This window comes from Diabrotica undecimpunctata, chromosome 10 (genome assembly GCF_040954645.1).
Source record: "Diabrotica undecimpunctata isolate CICGRU chromosome 10, icDiaUnde3, whole genome shotgun sequence".
Classification (NCBI taxonomy): Eukaryota; Metazoa; Arthropoda; class Insecta; order Coleoptera; family Chrysomelidae; genus Diabrotica; species Diabrotica undecimpunctata.
Genome location: NC_092812.1, coordinates 32,845,837 through 32,872,168, shown reverse-complemented (window position 1 = coordinate 32,872,168; position 26,332 = coordinate 32,845,837). Strand labels below are relative to the sequence as shown.

Here is a 26,332-nt window from a genome sequence, read left to right as displayed (position 1 = left end):
ATATCTTAAAAGTGCTATAAGAAACCAATTTGTTTTTGGCCTACGATCGAAAAGAATACAAGCTAGACTTCTAGAATCAAAAGGACTGGACCTAGATAGAGCCGTTGAGATTGCCACAAGCATGGAGGCATCAGAAAAGGACAGTAACCAATTTTTTCATAATCAAAATTATAATAATTCTAGTGTCAATATATTAAATACAAAAGCAAGGAGTGCAAATAATAATAGGATGCAATTTCAGAATAACTCTGCTGCAAATTCTTCAAACACAAATAGTAATGTATGTTATAGATGTGGAGATCCTTCACATTTAGCAAATTCTTGTTCAAAAAAACATTTAACTTGTAATTTTTGTAAAAAAGTTGGACACATTCAAAAAGTTTGTTTAAAATCAAAAAATGTTAGGTCTAACCAAGTAACTTCAGTTTGCTCAGTTCAAGAAATTTTTAAGATTAGTACTGTAAATTCAAAAGACAAATTTTTTATAAACTTAAGAGTAAACAACAATATTTTTAAATATGAAATTGATTCAGGTGCTGCTGTTACCATTGTAAACAAAAATGTATTTGACACATATTTTTCTACACTACAATTACAGAAATCTGATGTAAAATTAACTACATACTGTAAAAATCATTTAAATGTTTTAGGGTTAACTCCAGTGGAGGTTGAGCACCAGGGAATAAGGCAAATGTTAAAGTTGTACGTGGTGGATGGTGAGGGTCAATCACTAGTTGGAAGAGAATGGATACGTGCCCTTGGAATTAAACTACATGAGGTAAATACAATATCACATGAGAACTCTAAAGTCTCAAGTTTATTAGATAAATACAAACATTTGTTTGAAAAGTCAATTGGTGAAATTATAGGTTTAGAAGCTGAAATTCATTTAAAACCTGGTAGTATAGCAAGGTTTCATAAGGCTCGCCCAGTTGCTTTTGCATTACGTCCTAAAGTGGAAGCTGAGTTAGAGTCGTTAGTTGATCAGGGTGTTTTACAAAAAGTAGAGTTTTCAGATTGGGCAACCACAATTGTCCCAGTTGTCAAACACAATGGGGACATACGCATTTGTGGGGATTTTAAAATTACTTTAAATCCCTGTATTGAAGTGGACGAATATCCTTTACCTACCCCTGATGATCTTCTATCTCAGTTAGCAGGGGGCGATAAGTATTCAAAAATAGACATTACAAAAGCTTATTTGCATTTACCTATAAAAAGTGAAATGAAACATTTACTTACACTTAATACTCACAAAGGTCTGTACCGCCCAAACCGTTTAATGTTCGGTATTGCAAGTGCTCCTGCCAAATGGCAACGTTTAATGGAACAAATGTTACAAGGAATCGATGGTATTTCTGTGTTCCTAGATGATATAAGAATTACTGCCCCAAATACTGATATACATTTACAAAGACTTGAACAAGTGTTACAAAAATTATCTGAACATAATTTACATATAAATTTAGACAAAAGTGAATTTTTAAAAGACGAAATTGAATACTGCGGATACAAAATAAATAAATTTGGTATTACTAGTAGCTCAGATAAAGTAGATGCAATTGTAAATGCTCCAATACCAGAAAATAAAACTCAAGTCCGAAGTTTTTGTGGGTTAGTTAATTATTACAGACGTTTTTTACAACATACCTCTACAATATTAAAACCTTTAACAAATCTACTTAAAAATCATGTTGAATTTGAATGGTCCCGAGATTGTCAAATGGCATTTGATAAAGCCAAAAGGCTTATTTCTTCTAAAAATGTTTTGTGTCACTACGACCCAAATTTGCCATTAGTCCTTGCAACTGATGCATCCCCTTATGGTGTTGGTGCAGTACTGTCCCATATTTTTCCAGACGGTACAGAAAGACCGATACAATTTGCTTCTCAAATGTTAACCCTTACACAGCAAAAGTACTCTCAAATAGATAAAGAGGCATACAGCATTATTTTTGGTGTGAAAAAGTTCTTCAATTACCTATATGCTAGAAATTTTATTTTACACACTGATCATAAACCTTTAGTTCAGATTTTTGCACCAGATAAAAGTCTACCAGTTTTAAGTGCTACAAGAATGCAGCATTATGCAATTTTCTTACAAGGTCTAAAGTATGATATTCGATACAAAAATACAGATTCTCATTTTAATGCAGATGCTCTTTCACGTTTACCTATTAAAAATGAACAAAATTATACTCATGATGAACCAGACATATTCGAACTTAATCAGATTGAAAATTTACCTACAGATGTTAACAGTTTATCTTTTCATACCAAAAATGATGCTACTTTACAAAAGTTACTATTAGGTTTACAAACTGGTGAGGTTGTTGAAAAACAATTCAGATTTAACGTAGATCAATCAGAGTTTTCACTACAGTCTGGAGTCATAATGAGAGGACAACGAGTTTTAATACCTATGAAATTAAGAAATAAAATTCTGCAGGAATTACACACTGCGCATTTTGGTATGGTGAGAATGAAGTCTTTAGCCCGGAGTTACTGCTGGTGGCCTTTCATAGACAAGGATATTGAATCTTTATGTAAAAATTGTTTTCATTGCAACAAGTACAAAAACAATCCTGTTAAGGACAATTCCCACATCTGGGAAACACCTAAATTTTGCTTTGAAAGAGTACATGCTGACTATGTTGGACCTTTTAACGGAGGCTATTACTTCATTTTAGTCGATTCTTTTAGTAAGTGGCCTGAAATACATTTCACGAAAGACACTACTACAAAAACTACAATCGAAATTTGTAGAAAAATCTTCACTACTTTCGGAATACCCACAGTATTTGTTACTGATAATGGCAGACAATTTGATTCTCATGAATTTAGAGAATTTATGAAGAATAATGGTATCACACATAAATTTACTGCACCCTATCACCCAGCCACGAATGGCCAGGGGGAGAGATATGTCCAAACACTAAAAAATTGTCTGCGAGCCATCCACAGTGAAGAGAAAGACAGAGAACTTGAATTGTGCAAGTTACTAATGCAGTATCGTAGAACACCTCACACAGTAACTGGCAAAAGCCCGTCTGAACGTATGCTAGGAAGGCAGATTAGAAATAGATTAGATTTACTTAAACCTTTTACTCATGACAAAAATGCTTACACAGACCAGAGTCTTAGAAATGTTGCTATAGATACCAGAGTCTCAGTGCGAGATTACTTTAATGCCAAATGGCAATTTGGCAAGGTTATACTAAGGTTAGGATTATTACATTATTTAGTTGAGTTAGATGATGGTAGGACGTGGAGACGTCATATTGACCAAATGAGAGTAATTGGGCAGGATACACCTATAGAATATAACCCAACTTGTTTCATTCCTGATACAGTTACACATAGTATAGTTCCAAGGGAGGTATCTGTCCCTGAACCCAATTCCGTTTCACCACCTACAAATGTACAAGAACTTCTAAATGATACAATAGAGCCAACAGTACCTGAGGCTCACACTGAAGCTGAACCAGTGTTAAGACGTTCAAGTAGAGTATGTAAATCTGTTCAGAGGATGAATTTGTAAGTACATCTTTATTTCAATCTGTATTTATGAATTTTGGTCAAGAGAGGAGGTGTTATATACTTGGCAACACAGGTAGGCAACACCGCTCACGGACACAAGGGAATGAAGTTAGTCAGTTATTGGGCAATAAAGGTTAATGATATAAAACCACGTTGTATTATTAATTATTACCTTATTTAAGTAAGAAATACCAAATACACAACAGCGCCAATATTGTTTGCGTTGTATTTCTAGAATGGTTGGATCTGTCGGCCATTGTGTCGACGTTCATCAGTTGTTTATCAGAGTTTGTATTGGGACGTATTTATTATCATTTTTTCGGAAGGTGCAACTATAAGTGGTAGAAGTAAAAATCTTGTGGAAATGGCACGCAAACAAGAAGACGTTTTAAATGAGGGTAAGCTTTTTTTGAAATACTTGAAATTTATTATCAGTAATAAGTTTAGTAAGAGTGACAGAGTAATATTGTTTTAGAACACGAGTTGTATGAATGGATTGAAAGTGATGATGATTCTGATAAAGACCCTACATTTGATCCCAGTAGTAAAAACAAGAAGCGTCGTTTCCAAATGGTTGATTTTGATTGTGAGGCAGGGCCGTCTACAGCACTTGATGATGTAACAAACCAGCATAAAAATAAGTCCATTAAGCCAGACGATGGAAATAGTAGATCTCTTCTCCAAACTGATTTTCAAGATAAAGCAGGACCGTCTGTTGCATTTAATCGTCGAATTAGAACACGTGGAATTAAAAATGATTCTAGAAAAATTCGCCGCGAAAGAACGGAAAAACGAAATGCTGGACTGCCTTACACCACTAAAAGTGGAAAGAGGCAAAGAGAAAGAAATAACTGTAGACGACAGTGCCGAGTTAAAATTCTTGATAAAAAGAGACTTCGTTTTAAGGAAAATTGGAAATTAAATTCCTACAATAAAAGAGCAGCGTACATTGGATCCCTGGTAGAGATAGATGTTGATAAATCCGTGAGTAGACCTCGAGCAGAAGACCCTAATCGCCATAAATATAGACTTACAACCAACAGATATGAAATTGATGGTAAACGAATAGAAACGTGCAAAACTTGTTTTTTCAACACATTTGGTGAAACAGACAATTTTATTAATTTAGTTTGTCGCAAGAAACGCAGTTCATTATCTGGATTTATTAGTGATGACGGGAGGGGACGTGCAACTCCTCCATCCAAATTCTCTAAAGAAACAATGGATAATGTTCGTACACATTTATTGTCATTTCCGACACATAAAATCCATTACACGAAACGAGAAAATAATAGAAAGTATCTACCGTCGCACTTTACAATGAAAACGATGTACGATCTTTACCAAGAAGTATATCCAAATCGAGCTGAAAAGAAGAATAAACCTCGCTTGGGCTTCATTTGGAAAGATGAAGGATATTTTTAGGTCTAAGATTCCAATGTGTCTGAAAAGAAAAGTATTTAATCAGTGTATTTTGCCAGTGATGACCTACGGCGAAGAAATCCGAACACTAACAAGAACAACAGTGAGTAAACTACAAGTTGCGGAAAGGGCAATGGAGAGAATAATATTAGGGATTTCTCTACGTGATAGAATACCCAATGCTACTATACGCAAAAGATCAGGAGTAGCAGACGTTATTGAAAGGATAACAACACTAAAGTGGAACTGGGCAGGTCATGTAGCAAGATCAGCTGATGACCGGTGGACAAAAAGAATTTTGGAATGGAGACCCCGAATACAAGCTAACTGAAATAGAGGTCGACCCCTAACGAGATGGACAGATTACATAAAAAGAGTGACTACAAATTGGATTCAGATGGCGCAAAATCGGACTTAGTGGAAAAGCATTCGAGAGGCCTATGTTCGCTAGTTGATGAAGTCAATCCTTCCATCCTTCACTAGCACAAAAGTTTTCTCCTCCATCCATAAACTTCTTCTGAAATTCATTAGCTTTTGCTTGTAGTACTGGACCACTTATCGGGCTGCTCAATCCTCTCATTTGTGAAAACCACAAGAACAAGGCCTCAGAAGTTTGTTCATGGTCCCCTTTCTTCATAGTCTTCCGGGCCAATCCACTACCACCACTCACACTTCGGTTGACCCATTGTTCGATTTCATTCCGCTTACGCTTCCAATCTCCAACAGTTACTTCTCCGACACCTAAATCTAAAGTAACTTTCTTTATTTATTCACCCTTGTCCAACCTCTTAATTGCATTCACTTTTGTTTCCAAAGATACAACTACTCTCTTCCGCTTTCCACTCATATTTCACAGAAAGATGCTCTCTTACACTCACAAAAATCAACGTATAAAAAATTAATTATGAATCCGAAACTAATAAACTCGAAAAAATACACAAAAGAGTACATAAAAGGAAAAATTTTACCGTACAGTAACTTAATTTGATGATCTGAACAACAGCAAAACAAATCGGTACTTCAATTCACACTGATTAACATAGAAGGGAACAGGAAGTTCTAGGCAAAACACGACACAGAAATTTCTGGAAATAAGGCGGTGCCGATATAACTTGTGACCATCGCCCTTTTTTTATTACTCGATATTGTGATTCAACAAGTACGACTATAAAAGTAAAACCGACGCTAAATTTTGGCTTGGTTAATCGAGCGGCTCGGATAACCTAGACTCAGATAATCGCGAGTCTACTGTATTTATAATAGCTATAGCTATAAATTGCTAGTCTGTCCCACAGATTCTAAGGGGACAAGATTCTGATAAGTAAAGGTTGATTCAGACCAACAGTCACGGGAAGATCAACTCAGTCAAATCACCTCGTAGTCAGTTGTTAAAAATAACATATTAATAGACGAAATCTATTAGTTTAATAATAAAGGCGGTACTAATAGCATCATCCCACAAGGAGTACTGTACTATTATTTTAATTCGTTAGTGTAACGACGGAACTGGTTGGTTACTAATTGATTTTTAAGTACGTCCTTTTTATTTTTAGATTTGATTTGATACACTTTGTAAGAAAGGTAAAACCTTATGATTCACCAAAAATTTATTGGACGTGAGCGTTTTGAAGGTTTGGCCTGCACTCTTCCTCTTCTTACAAAATTATCTAAAAAATCTCATTACAAACCGAAAGGAAAATACGGAAAAAAGTTTAATATCAGGACAGGCAATAAATAACTACTATCTGGAATAAAGAGTAAGAATATAGTGGTTGGTTTATGATAATGATGAAATAACACGCTCTCACAAAGTAGGTGGATGGGGACATTTGAGTCTTTTGATTCAACATGAAATATTACATGAAACTTAACATACTGGTCGAAAAATTGAATTGTAGGTATGAGAGTGATACACTTGTTAAATAATACGTAGAATAATAAATTATAATATTAAAAACAGAAAAAGAAATAGTGTTTTCTGATGTCTGAGGCCATATTCATCACATGCGCGTACTTAATGGTTAAAATAATAACAAAATCGTAAATATCTCTTATTTAATTTTTAGTTTTGTGATAACAAATTATTTACGACCACTTATATTAAAAAAATGAGGCGTGGTGCATTCTTTGAAGAAAAATTTTGTATGTAACGCGACACCAATGCTGTTTTGGAACGTAAACTCGACACGGCCATTAGTAGTCTACAACCGTTTCAGCGACTTTGGTATTTACAACGACAAGTGAACTTTAGTACGAGTTGTATGCTGTTTGAAATAACGCAATTTTGACAAAGTTTTCCAGCTTCCAATTTTAAAACTAGATGAGTGTTGTTATTTTCTACTATTTTCTTCATGCTACTAAATTCTTAATCTTAGCTCAATTCTTAGTTACAAATTATTTTTTCAGAGTTTTATCCAAAGTTATTTTATTATATACATATATATATATATATATATATATATATATATATATATATACAGGGTGAAGGTGAAGGGCGGACCGAAGACGTAGTAGGAAACTTTGGTCTGGGCCAAAGAAATGATAGAGGAGAATTACTGGTCCAATTTTGACAAGAAGAAAATCTAATGATCGCAAACACCTGGTTTAAACAACCAAAAAGAAGATTATATACATGGAAAGCACCTGGCGACAATCAAAACCGCATAATAAGAAACCATATTGATTAAATATTAATTGACAAACGTTATAGAAATGGAATCAGGGGAGTTAAAACATATCCCGGGGCGGACATCAGTTTCGACCACAATCCTGTTGTTGGTAAAATTTCAATTAAACTAAAAAAAATCAAATACAGAGAGAAGATAAAACCTAGCCTCGAAAAACTTAAAAATTAATAGTACAGGCAGAAATAGAGAAAACACTCAATGATACACTCAAAGAAAAGTTCAATGAAGCACCCGCGGAAGCAGAAGAAACAATAGAAAGTATTTGGCAAACCTTCAAAACAACAATCACAACTATACAAAGAGAACAGCTACAAGACAACATCAGGAAAACAAAGAATACATGGATGACAGAAGAAGTCCTAGAACTGATGGACATAAGGAGATCTTACAAAAATCGCAATGAAGAAAAATATAAAGAAACAAATAGTATCTAGTCCAGAAAATGTAGAAGATATCTGGGAAAAATACATCAAAGATCTGTTTGATGACGAGAGAACAAAACCACAAATGAATATAGTACAAGAAACAATACTTGATATATTAACATCGGAAGTTACAAAAACAATCAATACGGCAAAGCCACGAAAAGCCTCAGGTCCAGATGAAATATACGTAGAGATGATAAAGCTTATCAATAAAGAAAATCTTCAGACGTTAACACTATTATTTAAGAAAATATATACCACTGGAATCTTCCCAGAAGACTGGCTTAGATCGACATTTATACCTATACCCAAGAAAATAAAGCAAATAGATGCTCACAGTTCAGATTAATTAGCCTGATGAGCCATTTTCTGAAAATTTTACTCAAAATTGTACATCAACGAATATACAGAGAATGTGAAAGAAACCTGAGCGACAATCAATTTGGATTTCATATGGGGCTTGGTACAAGGGAGGCATTATTTGGCCTCCAGATATTACTACAAAAATGCCGAGACCAGCGAAAAGACGTGTTTCACTGTTTTATCTACTACGAAAAAGCGTTTGATCGAGTAAAACATACAGAACTCATAGAAACCCTAACACAACATGGTATAGACCATAACACTGTAGCACTTATTAAAAAACTATATTGGGATCAAATGGCGTCGATCAAAATAGACAAAATCGTGTGACAGCAGAATTGCCAATAAAAAGAGTTCGTCAGGGCTGTGTACTTTCTCCACTGTTATTCAATATATATTCCGAAAAGATCTTTTAAAATGCCCTCGAAAATATTGAAGAAGGAATAAAAATCAACGGAGAATACGTAAACAACTTAAGATACGCAGACGACACCGTCATTATGGCGGACAGTGCTGAGGGTTTACAACGACTTTTGAATGTCATAACTAGAGAGGGAGATAGCTTGGGACTAAATATAAACACAAATAAAACAAAAGTAATGGCTGTTACACGTGCACCAAATGTCGTCATTAATATTTGTATCTATAACAAATATATGTAACCAGTACAAAGATTCCAGTATCTTGGTTGCTGGATAACAAACGATCTTGACCAAGAGGTCGAAATACGTGCTCGTATAGAATATGCTAGGTCCGCATTTCAACGAATGAAAAAATTCCTAATAAATCTACGTTATCGTTGGATCTCCGGTACCAATTTATAAAAACGTTTATTTATTCCATATTGCTATACGAAGTGGAAACATGGACTCTCGGAATTACAAGTATGAGGCGTATGAGATGTGGGTTTTTCGAAGGATGCTGAAGATCTCTTGGATAGAGCACGTGACCAACAAGGAGGTGCTAAGAAGAATGGGTACTGAGAGAGAACTCCTAAATATTGTAAAAAACGGAAAAACGGGTATAGAAAAAATCTAGGACATATTTACAGAGGAGAAAAATACAACTTCCTATGACTTATAATGGAAGGGAAAGTGGAAGGAAGAAGAGGTCCAGGAAGAAGAAAACGCTCCTGGTTGAAGAATGTAAAAGACTGGACAGGCATGGACACACACTAGATACTAAGAACAGCTTAAGATAGAGAGCAATTTGCTGTAGTTATAGCCAACCTTCAGTAATGGAGAAGGCACCTTAAGAAGATACAGGGTGAGTTTTATATACCACCTGTGAAACCAGCTATTTTCCTAGTATACGTTCTGCATATGGTGCCATACGGTGACATAGTACTGTGAAAACTATTTTATACGCTGAATATAGAAGTGTAATTCCTCTGTGGTTAGAGCATTCAAAGATATCTCCTTTTTTGTGTATGGTGCAAAGTATTCCAATATTCCAATCATTGGGGAGGGATTTCTGTGTCCATATTTCTTTTACAAGCAGCTGTAATGCTATTAGCATTACAGCTGCTTGTAAGCATCTTTTTGAAGGCTTAATTTTTTTCTTTTATTGCATTCTTGCATTCATCGTCAAACCAATGATTTTTACGGGCACAAATTTCTGTTCCTATTTCATCCTGCTTAATTCCTGCAATTGTCACATTCCATTTTTTTCTCTGTGGCCCTCCAGGCTTGGGGTTGGGCTAGAGGTCGACAACCTCTTCCTGTAAAAAAGCATATGCTACGGAATCTCAGGAACTATTACCTGGACGGAACTCACGACGACTCTGCAAACGAAAAATGGAATTGAGATTAGGAACATGGAATACCCGAACCCTGTACCGAACTGGAGCACTCACATCGTTACTAGACATAGTGAAAACAATTAAAATTACATTATCTGTAAAAAGAAACAACATTTGAAACTTTTAGCTAATACTAAAATGACGTCTCTTATGGCAGTAATAAAAAATTAATAATGACAAGACTCACTTTTACTGTCAAAAGCTAAATAAGACTTAAGTAAGTATTTTGACAGTGGCGTAACAAACTATTAAAACCTCAAAATTACATAAATTAAAGAAAGGCAAAAAGAGTGTTCTATTTTTCTTTACATATCGATTGGATTTAACAGTATGATATATTTTAAACCTGTATAACACTCTTACGTTCTTTATATCTGGGGAAGTTTCTATAGGGTTACAGAATAAAATGACCCGATATACTAAAAAAAATTTATTGTCTGAAAAAAGTCTCACACTTTCATCTTTCCGCAAACAAGTGGAGTCGAAATATGAAAACCGTAAAGATAAGTGATGTAGTGAGTATATTGTAAACCTACGCGCTGTCTGCTTTTGAGTAAATAAAAGTGACAATGTTGATCGACCTAAAATCGGAATTATATTACAAAAACAATTTTTGTTGTAACATGTATTTATATTTGATGTATATATTGTTAGTGAGTAATATTCGCTTGGGTATGTATGACAGAAAACGGTTAATCAACAAGAAAAATAGTAAGATATATAAGCGATCATTACGACAAAATTAAAGCAATTAATTTTAAAGATTTCCTTATTTCCTATTTCCTTAATAGAGGTAGGCCATGACTTACGTTTTAGAGTAAACTTTTGTAACTTAAGTTGGAATAAGTTGGGGAAGCAAAACAGTGTATTGAAAAATGCTTACAGAAAGTTGAACCACACAATAAAAAGCAAAAACTAGAAAAACTTACAGTTTTAGCAAAAAAAGGTGTCACATGTGTCCAACAAAAAAGGACAGGAAACAAAAACAAATGGCCTGGTAGATTTACAAAAGTTTTTATTTATTAATTAATTAAGTCTTTATTTGGCTCCAAATGTTTATTACTTGTCAATAAATATTTTTTCTACAAAAGTTTTCATGCATTTCATTATTTTGTGCAAATCCTTCAGCTAGATCGCACTCTCTAGGTAGACCGCTTACTATAGTAGCACCCTTTTTTTAATCTAGACAATTTAAATTTAACTTTAATACAAAATCAAAAAGAATATTAGAAATATATGGGTAAATATGAATAGTTCATTCAAGAACTAAGAGTGGTGGGCCCAACGGACCCGAGTTGGAAGATGGAGAAGTTATCAAACATTGCAAAACATATAAATATTTAGGTATGACCATCACAAAAGAAGGCAACGTAGACGACACAATTAAGGAGAAAAACAACCAAGCAAGAAAAGCAGGTTCTCTTCTCAATAGTATCCTTTGTGATCAATCAATCTCTAATAATAACAAACACAAGATATATAACACAATCATTAAAAGTATAATTACCTACAGTAGTGAAGTATGGCAAATAAAGGAAAGATACAAGAGAAAACTTGAGGCAACGGAAATGAAAGTAAAATATACAATAGTAGATATATTGGTACCCAACAACTCAGATGGTACGGTCATGTACAGAGAATGTCTGAAGAACGTCTCCCAAAACAAGTCTTACTGTGGATCCCTCACGGTAGAAAAAAAAGAAGACCCCGCCTTAGTTGGAGAGAAGGCATCAATAGAGAAATGAAAGACAGAAACATAGAAGAAGACTTATGGGTGAATCGAGAGGAGTGGCAACTGGATATCGGAAGACGTAGGAGAACGTTTTAAACCGATGTATATATAACTAAATTGTAGATAAAACACAATTCACTGTTCAGACTAAATTTTTTAAGGTTGACTTAAATTACCATTTATACTTTTACCAAAAAGATACCAACATAACGGTGAGCTGAATTCTGTTCTGTATCAAGTACGGTCATAGTACGATTGCCGTTTTTTATTTGCGCATCTCAGAGTGAAATTTGCCAAGTTGTATTTCGAACAAATTTTCAATCATGCCGTAGAAAATGTGGATTAGGCGACTAATTCTAGTGAACGGAGAAACACTCAGCAGTGTGAGATATGCGAACAACATGCATCCGGAATGGATAGGTATTACAAGACAAAAAGAATCACTAAAAATGGCGGATGTGCGACGTTAACCACTTTCTAACATTTAAATAGAACCACAAATTTTTAATTATTTAAGTAACGTTGAACTGAATTTAAAACGGGCTTTCAATTAAGGTATTATTTGCAGTATTAAAATCATTCCACACGAATCCCACCAAAAATAATTTTAGAAAATGGCGCCCGTCGGCCATTTTGACTGAAATCATCATTAAAACTAGAAACAGGTGTCTTAGTTAAGTTACCCTAAATATTTCATAATTTTTATAGTTCACAAAATTATAGTAAATAAGGTAGACTTTAGACACTAGGACATCAAATAATAAAATTGTAAACAAATGTATTTTAAAAACAATATCTTATTTTTAAGCCAAAACGTCAAATATATTTATTAATTTAATAAATTCTATATAAATTCTTTAAAATTCTTAATTCATTTTAAAAGTGCCTTTTCGGGTTACATCACAGAACGTTTTCGTACTAATAAATCCATCATCAGTGCAGTTACCAGGTATACATAAGAGAAGCCACTAAATATGAGGGTAAAAACCCTTTGTTAATTAATACATATTTGTTGTAAAATTTAAGTTTTTATGATTCATGGTATACAGCCAGCTACAAGAATTTTATTTTCCTTGTGGAACATAACGAAAAATATTTCTTAAAATTTTTGTTTGGCGCTTTTAAATAGCCTGAAGAACATAATTCTTTACCTTATTACTAGTTTGAACTATTCATTGTTTGAATATTTATAATAGTTTATAAATGATGTTAAGAGACAGTTGAAATTTAAAATTTATAGCAGATCTAAAGAATTTAACTTACCACCCAAAGAACTAGCACTAGCTGGTTGTATGGAATAACACAGAGTCGATAAAATCACCAGTACTAACATGTCAGTCATTTTATTGCTACAAAAATGCATTCAGAGTTATTGTCCATTATACAAATTTATATTTCAACGACCTCGTGGCTCCGGGATCGCGAGGAAGAGCGTTACTAACCCCCTTTATAGTCCGAGTTGCACTGATGATTGATACCGAAATCCGGAGATTCTGCACCTTTGATTGTGCGCTCTTATTCATTTTATTTAAACTCAATGAAATAAAGTAAGTTAATACGGAAAATAAAAGACAGTACATAGAGAAGCTTGTTTTATTGTCAGTGACACTACTAATAAAAAGTCATATATATTGACAGTGTTCACTTGAATATCGTAGAGTAAGTCTTCCGCAGAGTGCGATAGCAAAAAGTGACCACCGATAAGAACAATTAAAATCTAATTATTAAAATTCTAGTTATTCAAATAAACAGTAAAATGGCAGTGGCGTACCAAATTCTGTTTTCTACAATGATCAATTCACACACACGGAACACAAACAATCAGTGTCTATTGTAGTATCAGCTGATTTGCAGGTAAGCAGCAGGTCCACTATTAACAAACATTTAGGAACATGTACCCAAGTCCCCAACAATATTGTCCACTGGAGTACACATCCGAACATGCACCAAACCACATATATTGGCCACCCACAAATACTCCTATATCAAACATTCCACAAAATCAATTCGTTCTTCCACCACAACCACAATAATTTCCACAACAACCCCAACCAATTTACTACAACCGAAGCAACCCATCTACTGTAGGGCAGACCTCAAACACAAAGCTAAAACTTGCAATTACATATTCAGAAAACTCGGATATAGAGTCTAGCGAAGACGACGATAAAAAAACCCAAAATAAAAACTCATGGCAAGTAGTCAAAAAACGTAAATTTTCAAAACAAAATAACGATCCCAATTCTCCAAGCTCACCACCAACAAAAATACAAAATCGATACAGTGCATTATCAACCGCCGAGAACTCTGAACAGACTGAAACAGAAAAATAACAGAAAATACCAAAACCACCTCAAATATTCGTATATGGCGTCAAAACTTTAAAAAAGATATGGTCGATAACTTTGCACAAATTGTGGAGGAAGAAACCAACTATACCAGAACTCTGCCAAACGACACTGTCAAGATTACAACATATACAAAAGATACATACCGGAAACTGATAAGACATTTACGAGAAGAATAAAATCCTCAAGCCAGGAAAAGAGCTTAATGAAGTAACATCTTATCAACCCATCAGCCTACTCCCAACCGTAAGAAAAGTTTTTAAAAGAATGCTGCTACAAAGAATATTAGCAGATTATGAATTCCTAACATTACTTCCAAAACATCAGTTTGGTTTTCGGGAAAATCACTCCACTACCCAACAAATTCATCGAATGATACATGAAATATCAAAATGTCTTGAAGAAAAAAAATACTGCAATGCTGTATTTCTAGACGTCTCACAAGCGTTTGACAAAGTCTGGCACAGAGGTCTGATTTACAAAGTAAAAATAGCACTATCCAGTAACTATTTCCTCCTACTTAAATCCTACATATCAAATAGATATTTCTTTGTAAAATTCAAAGACCAACAATCCAACCTCTGTCCTATCAACTCCGGAGTCCCACAGGGTAGTGTTATAGGGCCGCTGCTTTTCTCACTCTACACAGCCGATATACCAGAGATTAATAATACTACAATCGCTTCCTTTGCTGACGACGCAGCAATACTAGCTGTAAATGAAGATCCCATACAAGCCCCTCAAAATCTGCAACATCATCTGAACATACTCAGTGATTGGTATACGAAATGGAGAACATAGGTAAATAAAACAAAATCAACTCAAATAACATTTACCAACCGTCACAACATATGCCCACCTGTAAGGATGAAAAATGTAAGAATACCAACAGTAACAGATGCTAGATACCTTGGCCTCCATCTTGACCAACGTCTCACTTGGAAGAAACATATCCAGACCAAAAGAAGGCAGCTCGACTTAAAATTCCGGCAAATGCATTGGCTTTTTGGACGTAAATCAAAACTTAACACCCAAAAGAAAATTATTCTATACAAAGCCATATTCAAACCTATCTGGCTCTACGGACTACACCTATGAGGCGGTGCAAAGACAACGTCGCTGAATATTATCCAAAGATTCCAGTCTAAAGTGCTAAGATTCTCAGCACAATTCTGAGAATTCATTTAACCCTTTCAATATGCAATGCAAACGGTGAAAAATCATTCCTAGTAATAGCCAGAATAATTTTTTTTTAAATCCACATTAGGCCAACAAAAATAAATAGTTTATCATTACTTTATATAGAAAAAGATTAAATAAATTGTTCTCAAAAATTGTTTAGTTCTTCGCCACCAAAGCAGGTAGCACTTCCGTGCTCGAACCACCGAAAGTGGGAAGATATTGGAGACATTAGTTGGACTTTTTGATTTGAATCGGAATCACCTCGAACGGCTGACGAAGTAGAGATAGTGAAACAACTGTTATATCGTTCTACTTAAAGTTTGACTAATTTGTGCTCCAGTGCAATAATATATGGCTTTTATTTCATCGGAGCAATAACGCTCAAAAATACGCCCACTCTTTTCAGAAAGGAACTGGAAGTAGGAAGTGAGGAAAAAAAACTATTAAGCTCATTATTTGTCATTCGCCAGCTAGCAAGAGTTGTCAACTTTGAACAATTAAAAATGACATATTTTTCTTTATTCCACTCTCACCTAAAGTATGGTGTAATCACATGGGGCAATTCAACAAACGCACTTCAAATTTTTATAATGCAAAAGAAAGCTATCAGGATTTTAGCAGGGGTTAGTTATCTAGAACACTGTCGATCTTTTTTTTATCAAATTCAAAATTACGCCGCTACCTACTCTGTTGATATTTTAAGTTCTAACTGAAATTCACAGAAAACGTGCCCATTTAATAAAGCAGTCTGATGTCCACGTTCACACTACGCGAAACTGTTACTGCCTACGAAAAAATAGCTTTAAAATCAGTCTTTTAGAAAAAAATTGTCTTAACTATTACAATATTTTTCCAAAAAGTATTAAAGAGCTAAACTGTGATAGTTTCGATAAAGTTATAAAAAAATATCTTCTAAAACATTGTTTTCACTACTTAGAAGAATATATGACTCATTGCAGAACATACACTGAACTGCTTACCGTAACTTTGCCATAAATCTTTTTCTGTTTAATAATATGTATTCTCGTTTGTAGGTATACAGTGATGAGTGTCTTACCACCCGGCAAAATAGCGGAAATGATAGAAGACAGATTAAGTTGTGAGATAGTATGAGATAAAGCTAGTTCTTGACGTCGCTATTTCACTTCAGTCATAATTATACGAATGACCTCGAAAATATTTTATTTTAATAATTTCTGATGTTAGAATAAATGATTGAATAAATTAGGATATATTATAGTAAAAAACATTAATTATTAGCGATTTTAAATTATAAATCTTTAAGTTTATTTAATAATAAAAATAACTTAACTGAAATATTTGATTAAACTAAAGGTAGGTATGTTTCAATCCGAAAACAATTATTGTATGTGGAATTGGCGTAATAGTTAGAGATGTGGTCTAGTGACAAGAAGATTGAGGTTCAATTCACACCAAGGATAAAATTTTTGTTTTACTCAATCAAAAAATAATAGAAAATATGATACATATTAGGTAAAAAGTTTTCGAAAAACTCATTATTTACAATTTATTCTTATTTCAATGTTAAAAAATAGAAATACAAAATAATTCAAATTCAATTTCAGTTTTACAGTCTTCAGTTGTAATTGCAAAATAATCCGGATAAGACTGTTTAATGCCAAATCCATCACTAAATTCTCAGTGTTAATATCAATTCCTCTGTAAAGGTAATGATTTTCAAAACAATTAACAACATTGTAATGGATGCGCGCGAACAGCTGCCTGCTTTATAGCTAACCAAATCATCAAGCCATCAAAAATAATAACATACCGCGAAGTGTTTTTGCACGGTAAACAGAAACTTTTTATTGAAAAAACAATTCGTGAAAATTGTTTTAACGGTCGAGGAAAAAGTGCAAATTGTTGTCTGGAATGTGAATGGATTATCAGACAACATGATTAGACAACAAGTTGTAAATATGTTTCCAAATAGGCCGGCTCCAGCACGATCAACAATTCAGTCTATTATACGTAATTTTTTTACTTATGGATCCGTGTTCACTCCAAGTATTGACCAAAATCTTACCCAATCAACATCTCGTCTCGGAGAACAATATGGAATTTCAAGATTTAGAGTAGGTAAAATTTTGAAAAGACATGGATACCGTCCCTATAAACTTCATAAATCCAACGAACAATTCCCTGGGGATCAATATAGACGTTTAGAATTTTGTCAAACTGCAATGGAAATGTCACATCAAGATGAACATTTTTTAGAGAAGGTTTTGTTCAACGATGAATGTACCTTTTCATTGCAGCGCCGTCACAATTCAATGAATGCTCGGTATTGGTCTCGAGGAAATCCTCGTCAGATTTATGTCGCTCGTACCCAGCGTCATCGAAAAGTAAATGTTTGGGGAGGCATAATAGGGGATCATGTCATTGGTCCATTTTTTATAGACGGTATGTTGACTGGGCGGAAATACTTGGAACTTCTGCAAAATCAAATTGTCCCAGCCCTTCGTAATTTACCAATACCTTTCGATTCCATATGGTTTCAACACGATGGTTGTCCCGCACATAATTCTGGCATCGTCAGTGAATATTTCAGTGCGACTTTTCCTAATCGATTGATTAGTGACCACGGAGATATTTTTTGGCCTGCAAGATCACCTGATCTTGCACCTTGTGATTTTTTTATGTGGGGATATATCAAGTCCAAGCTATATGGAATTGAAGACGATAGGCCTAATTCTCTCCAAGAATTAAGAGAAAAGATCTCTGATTCAATGAGAGGTATTAGTCCAGAAACATTAACCAATGTTAGACGAGACTTTTATAATAGATTGGGTTATTGTTCTTCTGTTAATGGAGGCTTATTCGAACATTTATTGTAAATACATTTCATTAGAATAATTTTTTGTTTATTTTTATAGAATTTCTACCTATTTAAATATTTTTGGAAGTACATTTATTTAGAACGTTCTTTTATGTTTGAAGAATTATTACTTTATTTTCGAACGTACGACATTGTTTTTTCAATAAGATTTTCATGTTTTACTATAAACACTTCTAATAAAAACTGAAATAAATATCTAGTGATTTAAAGCAAAACGATATAATATCTGCATAATTTCAAATTTTTAAAAAAGTAAAACCTTCATGTGGGATTTGAACCCTGAGCGCCTGCATTAGAACATCGTGACTTGAACTCTGATCCATTAAACTTTTATATTTCTTTAGTGACAGTTTGGGTTATTGTTCTGCTGCTAATGAAGGCTTATGTGAACATATTGTAAATACGTTTATTTACAATATTTTTTTTTTATTTTTGTAGAATTTTTACTTATTTAAACATTCTTTAAACGTTCTTTTAATTTTGAAGAATTTTTACTTCATTTTCGAAAGTACGACGATACTTTTTTTTTCAATAAGATATTTGTGTTTAACTTTAAACACTTCTAATACTAGTAACGACTGACATAAATGTTTAGCGATTTAAAGCAAAACGATCTCTGCATAATTTCAAATTATTAAAAAAAAACAAAGAAAACCACATGTGGGTTTTGAACTCTAATCGTCTGCGACGTCTGTGTCGAATTCTTACCACTAATCCACGAAGGATAGTGATTATTCCGTGACAAGAGTGTATGAAACTCCTCACATCATAGTAGAAATTATTCTTGGTTAATAATTTAAAACTTTAGATTAAATAATTACTATTAATTAAATTATTGTATTCACATTTTTGCTTTATTGTGGTCAATCAGTTTTTACTTTATGTGAAATTAAAAAATGGAATTACGTCACACATACGTTACACATAATAATTATGACCGAGGTGATTTAGCTCGAAGCTAACGTCTAAAGGTGTGAGACTATCGATAATGGTAATGTAAATTATAGGTTTCTACCGATTATTTCCCACCTCTACGAGTTTCATCTCTTTTTATTTCACAAGGTAACTGTGTTTTCTATCTCTTACGTTAAAAAGCCGGGTGGTAAGACACTCATCACTGTATATTTAAGTAACGTTTTGTATTCCTTTTTTATATACTAGGTATGTATTTTTTTGACTTTGCTACAAACAATATTTGTATTTGTTATGTAGTTAAATAAATACTCTAGTCTACTCCATAACAAGCTTTGTATATTTATGTATGTATAATTTATTGAACCAATAGATCAATTCAATTTAATTAATGAATTTACTTGTAATATTTGTTTAAAGCAAATCCGAAAAATAATTTTAAACCTAAAGCTAGAGCAAAAAATTTACCACAAATATAAGTACCTAATTAAGGCACTTATCACACAAAAATTACGCAATCAAAAGACGGTGTGCTTGTCGAAGTTTTCAAATAAAACTTTCGTGATTTTGAAGCGGAGTAGGAATAATTTATAAAAGAAAAATTTTACGGTCTGAGTTAAAAAGGTATTTATTAGAATCTTATCTATGGTTAAGACGTGGACGTTTAAAAGACGAGGAGACTTTATTATTGAGAAAGTCCAGATATACTGAGAGTTTAGTAAAAACTTTATAAGTTGCCCTGAGGAAATTTGAAGTTCTTTAAGATTTAATCATTGAAACGATTCCACGAAGCTGGCTATTTTGAAATCATCCGTACATTGCTTTAGAAAAGTTTTTTAGATATTTTTTGTTTTAGTCTGAATATTTCACTCGATGCATAACTTTTTCTACAATCATATTTTTTAACTTAGAAGGCTTGGTGATATATTAATGTGTTATTTTATGTGCTATTTTAGACAAAGGGGTGTTTTGATTCTACTTATTTTCTTAATGTAATTATTCAAAATTATAATTATATTTATTTTTAATTTTCTTAATAGATCAAAACTCTTCTTGGGCTAGCTCAAATTAGTACGTAATCTCAGGGTTTTACGTCATTCAGACAACAGAAATACAAAACCAATACTCAGAGGAAGCTCATGGATAAATAAAATTCAAAAATAAATTATAACTGTATAATAAAAAATATTGTGTTTATACCAAAGACATAAATGCAAATTTTTATTGATAAAATAAATTGTTCAAACAAATACTCCCTGAAACGAGTATTTAATTTAATGTTCAATATAAAAAATATCGCAAATACGTTATTTAAAGATAGCAAATTACCCAGTATAGATACAAAATGAATTATTACTGGTTCTAAAAAATACTTTTAAAACAAATTACGAGATTGTTTATGTCAAATTTCACTAAGTCTTTGTAGACGTTGATAAACTTTGAGATAAGGAAATATCGTTAGAAATATAGGTGAACACCTTGGAACAATTTCTATATACGATGTCAGGATACAATTAATTGAGCACTTACAAACTGTTGTCACTGATCACTGAATTTAATCTTTTACTTTTTAAACAAAAATAACTTTCTACTTTTTAACTTTTACGGATGCCAAAAAAACTTTTGTTTAACGTAGATCGGCACTTTTTATTTGTTTCTAAGTAACCAACTGCTCCTATCTGCTATCTCGAACACACTGGTGTTTTTTCCATTTCCAAAATTTCTCCTCTGATGCAGCCCCCTTCTCTCAATGAATATTCCTTCCTTTTTATTGGTCAACACAAATATCCTCTTAAAGTCTTTGAATTTCCCGTCGTAATCATTTTACCTATTTCTAGGAAATTCTACCCTCCGATTTCTAAATACTTGTTTTGCCTCAATCTTAATCTCTGCTAACAATCTCCACAAAACCTCCATGCATTGTCTACCCACTTTCACTCAAAAATCGTCTCTTAGATTAATAGAAATTTAAATTGTTTATACACGAAAAACTCAATACTGGGCAATGCCAATCTGTACATAATTTTTTTCGATAAAACCGACAAATAGGTATTTTACATAATTGAATGCAACAAATATTTGAAAAAATATTACTTTACCGTTTATTTTATGTACATAAATTATTATACAGTTGGATATTTAGATTTCCCTTCTTCTTCTTCTCTGCCTTTATTTATCTACAATAATATATATATATATATATATATATATATATATATATATATATATATATGTTATGCTATTTAAATTGTATTATATTGCTTACTTAGGAAAAATTCTGTCTATATTTATTAAATGAACTAATCTCCAATTAATCACAATAAATCAGCATTAATTAGTTACAATCTCAGGCTATTTAAATTGTACGATTTACCTTTGATCGTGGATTCAAAATATTTTCCAATTGGCGTCCTAATCGGGATAGGTAATATGACCTGAATAAAATACATAGAATTTCAACTGAACTATATGTGAGATGTCCTTTATTTTAATGAAATTTTATACAACAATCAATCCTGTAATATTTGCAATGTACTAACTTTAAATATATGAGAAGTTGTTTTCTATCATGGACCCAAATGTTATTTTACATTGATTTTTAATATGTGTTATAACTAAGCTCTTTTTATAATTCCTTTTTTTTTTAGTGATCGCAAAATTAACTGTCTCTATTATTTATTCAATTTACTTAATTAATAAATGAAAATCACACTCCGGCTCTAATGAAATTTGACTGACCTTTCCTTCTCTGCCGTTGCAATTCTATGGCCACGCCACAACAAAAAAATCCTTTCTCTGCTTCTGCTCCTATTGTGGTCCAGATGACGTACACCTTTCTCCTATCTGTCCTTGTATCTCCAAATGTTTCCGGCTTCGTCTGCTATTAATATTCTTAGGCCCTTTGGTTTTCTATCTCTCTGTACCCCGTTCCTCACACTGGTCAGCTTTTCCACCGCAAATAAACACACCCGGTAAATTACGTCTTCGGGACTTCAAACAAACACAAATCACAAAGCTCCTTCCTTCTTGGACGACGAAAACTGACTAACTAACCTTTTTTTCTCTCTCCTATCTCATAGCCAAAACCAAACCTCCTTGCATTCAAAATTTGACCAATAAAAATCATCCACCTCTTGTGAGTATATCGTTACCACCCAACTCTCTCTATAAAACGTCATTCGGGTAATTCCAGAAAACAAACCTTCTTTAATTATTCTAACTAAATCTATCTACTTTACAAATATTTCTTACTAATAGCTACAAACGATACCTGTTTCTCAATTCAATGTCTTTTGTTAATAAACTTTTACCGATATAATCTTTCGGGGAGAAAACCACCGCAAACCCGGTCTATTGTTCAACACTTTCTATATACACTTTTATTCCGGGTAAAACCATTTCACAATAACCGACTTATTTAAATTTCTTATCGATAATATTTGAAAGTCTTGTCTCTGAGGCCTAATGAACAATTCTTCGAACAACTTAAAATACATATTTTGTCTTATACAGGATGTTTGAAAATTCATATGCCCATGTCTTTATGAAATATCAATAATTTTAATTTTTATTTAAGTAATAAAATTGGTATATCGGTTTTTTATTGCTTATGGACATTCAAAAGTACAACAAATCCCCGCCTTTGTAATCGATAAAATTTATCAATTTATGCAACTAAATTTTCTCGAGGCAAAATAAACGCACTTCCTGTATGCTATCTGTACTTATGCTACGTATTATCCTATCCTACTATCTACTTTATACAAATTTAAATCTTCATTCGTGATATTTATATACATCATGGATATTATAAATACCTCTGATCTTTTCAGAATCCATATGTTTCAACTCATAGCTGTTTACTCCATCTTCGTTGTTTACTATGTATGGCCCTTCGAAAACAGGCATCAATTTTGCGCAAATACCGGTCTGAAGATTTGACACTCTTAATGCTCTTACCATTACTTTGTCACCCTTTTGGAAAGTTACTGGTCTTCGTTTCCTATTATGACCCTGTCTCTGGATGTATTTCTCATTGCTTCTTCTTAATCTCCTCTGAACGGTTTCTATAACCTGTCGATACTCTCTTTGTTCTGGATCTTCCCACGGTCTTATCGGCATGACGCCTTTCATGATGTATTCTGGTGTTTCTTTCGTTACTGTACTTGGCATGGAATTTAGGTACATCTCTATTTCTCCCAATTTTCTGTCCCATCGCCGATGTTGACCATCCGTTGCAATACGAAGAAATTTCGTTACCTCTTGTATAAATCGCTCAGAAGGATTACTTTGGGGATGCCTGATGCTTACAAAGTTCGTCTCGATTCCCCGTTCTCTGAGCTGTCCCTTGAAACGATCATTTCGGAAGTACGTTGCATTGTCTAGTAAAATTTTTCTTGGGGTTCCTACCGTAGCGATGAAATTGTCTATTTTTCTCAATATTTCTTCCCCTTTTGTGGTGCGGCAACTATATAATTTTACGTATTTTGAGAACACATCCACCATCACCAGAATATGCCTGTTCCTTTGCGTGGTCACAATTAGATCGCTTAACATGTCGATGGCTATAATGTCCAGGTTGTTCCGGGATACAATGCTCTTTGCAATATTTTCGTTTTTAAAATTCCTGCTCTTGTATTTCTGGCATACTTCGCATTTCTGTGTGATCTCTTTTGCAATGCGGTAATCTTGTCGACTGATGTAGTTTTCCCTAAATACAAGCCATACCTTTCTACTGCCAATATGTCTATTTTCCTCGTGTAGTTTCTTGATGATTCTTTCTGCCAATGTCGGTGTCACTAAATATAATTCCTTTCCGTCTATTCTCTTAAAAAATATCTCGTTTTCTAGCTCTGCTCTTCTCTTTTCTCTTTCTTCTAGGCCTTCCTGGTCGGTCCTTATCTCATTTAACGAAAATATCCCTTCGTCTTGTGTCAGTATATTCAATCCCACATGTAATGTAATTGTCTCCTTTTTTCCTGTATCTTCGTCCCGTGTTAAAGCGTCAGCTATTATGTTGTCTTTCCCTTTGATGTATCGAAATTGGAAATCATACTCTTGTAAGAGCAGAATGCCTCTGTGTATTCTGTTATTTACCAATCGATTCTTCATGATGTGTATCAATGCTGCATGATCCGTTTCGATGGTGAATTTAGCTCCCAATAAGTAAAACCTTAATTTGTTTACGCAAAATAGTACACTGGCGAATTCCAACTCGGTGACACTGTATTTTCTCTCATGTGTTTTAGTCACTCGAGATATAAAACATATCGGAACCTCTTGGCCGTTTTGTATTTGCGACAACACTCCTGCAAATTTCTGTATCGACGCATCCGTACGGAGTATAAACGGCAAATTGTAAATAGGGTGATATATTTTCGTTCCTTTAGCAAATTCTTGTTTCAATATTTTGAAAGCTTCCTCCTGTTCTTCTTTCCAATTCCATTTTGTCCCTTTCTTTAACAATTTTATTAAAGGAATTTCTTTTTGGCTTAAATCGGGAATTAATTTCTTGAAATAATTTATCGTACCGAGAAACCCTCGCAATGTTTTTAGATTTGTTGGTCTTGGGTATTCGTCGATGAGCTTTACTCTGTCCTCGGCTAGACTTACAGTTTCGGTGTCAAGTTTGAAACCCAAATAAATCACTTCCTTTTGAAAAAATTGACATTTTTCAATGTTTAGTTTTAATCCCGCTGTGTCCAATTCTTTCAAAATTATTTTGATATGTTCCACATGACTCTGCATATCTTGTGAAAAAATTAATAAATCGTCGATGTAATGGACGATGAACTCTTCATGGTGATTCAAAATGGTATGCAAAGCTCGTACAAGTGCTGCACAGGCGCTTTGTAATCCAAACGGAACTACCTTAAATCGGTATACTATACCATCAATTGAAAAGGCAGTGTAGTTTCTACACTTTTCAGCCAAAGGTATTAACCAAAAACTATGCTTTAGATCAATTTTTGAGAAAATATGTGATCCCGTGATCCTTCCAAAAATGGCCTCGATATTTAACGGTGATTCATATTGTGATACTGTGTGTTGGTTGATATTTCGGGCATCTAAACAGAGTCTTAACTCTCCACTGCTCTTCTTCACTATCACAATTGGGTTAATATAGGGTGAGTCACATCTCTCAATGATTTGATCTTCCAACATTTTTTTGATTTCTTGCTTTACTTCTTGCCGATACTTATAAGGAATTGGATAAGTCTTCGATCGAAAATTTCTCAAGTTTTTCACCTCAAATGAGTGCTCGTATTTTGTGGCCACTCGGTTTTCCTCATTTATCAGCGTTTCATAGTCTCTTAAAATTATACGCAAATCATTTTCTTTGCCTTCTCCACATATCAATTTTTTTTTTCTCCCATCAAATTTTTCGCACATATTCACCGTGTACTCCGTGTCTTCTTCAAACACCACTGTCTCCATTGTGTCCTCTTCATTTTCCTTTGTATTTTTTTTTGTTGGGCTCGTCTCTTCTTTTGAGGAATCCCAAGTTTTGCTTTTATTTCTTGTCAAAATTTTTCCATCTTCTTCTCCTGAGCTCGTCTCATCTTTTGAGGAATCCCAGGTTTTTTTTTCTTTGATCTTTTTCAGACCTTTTCCCCTCTTTCTTCCTTTTCTTTTCTTCGTCGCCAGGTTCATTTCCACCGTTTGTTCTTTCTCTGATTCGTCCGTAATTTGTTTCTCTTGTTCCTTATCCTGTTCTTCTTCTTTTTCCTTGGTTATTTTCATCGTATTGGTTTTGAAGTCGATCACTACATGTTTTTCCGTTAATTCGTCAACGCCTACAATCATGTCATGTGACATATTCGGCATTATTACACATTGAAGTGCATACATATTTTTTTTCAATCGTACCATTACTCGTATACCTTCATTTATTGTTGCCAATGTCCGTTTATTTGCGCCCACTAAATTCACCCTAGGTATTTTATAAATTAGACTTGTTAAATTTACTTCTTCGATTAATTTTCTGTTGACCAGTGTTATTTCAGAGCCTGTGTCTATCATAATTTTAATTGGTTTCTCATTTATAAATCCATCCACA

General features: G+C 33.6%; 1 protein-coding gene across 1 annotated transcript in view; it reads right to left on the bottom strand.

Annotated features, from left to right (window-relative positions):
- Nucleotides 1-13,627, bottom strand: part of LOC140452384 (lachesin-like) — a 294,235-nt gene extending 280,608 nt beyond the window's left edge. Inside the window, exon 1 of the mRNA XM_072546600.1 lies at nucleotides 13,234-13,627. Coding sequence (XP_072402701.1) covers nucleotides 13,234-13,333 — 100 coding nt within the window. The 5' untranslated portion in view covers nucleotides 13,334-13,627. The remainder of the gene's footprint in view (nucleotides 1-13,233) is intronic.
- Between the last annotated feature and the right edge of the window lie 12,705 nt (nucleotides 13,628-26,332).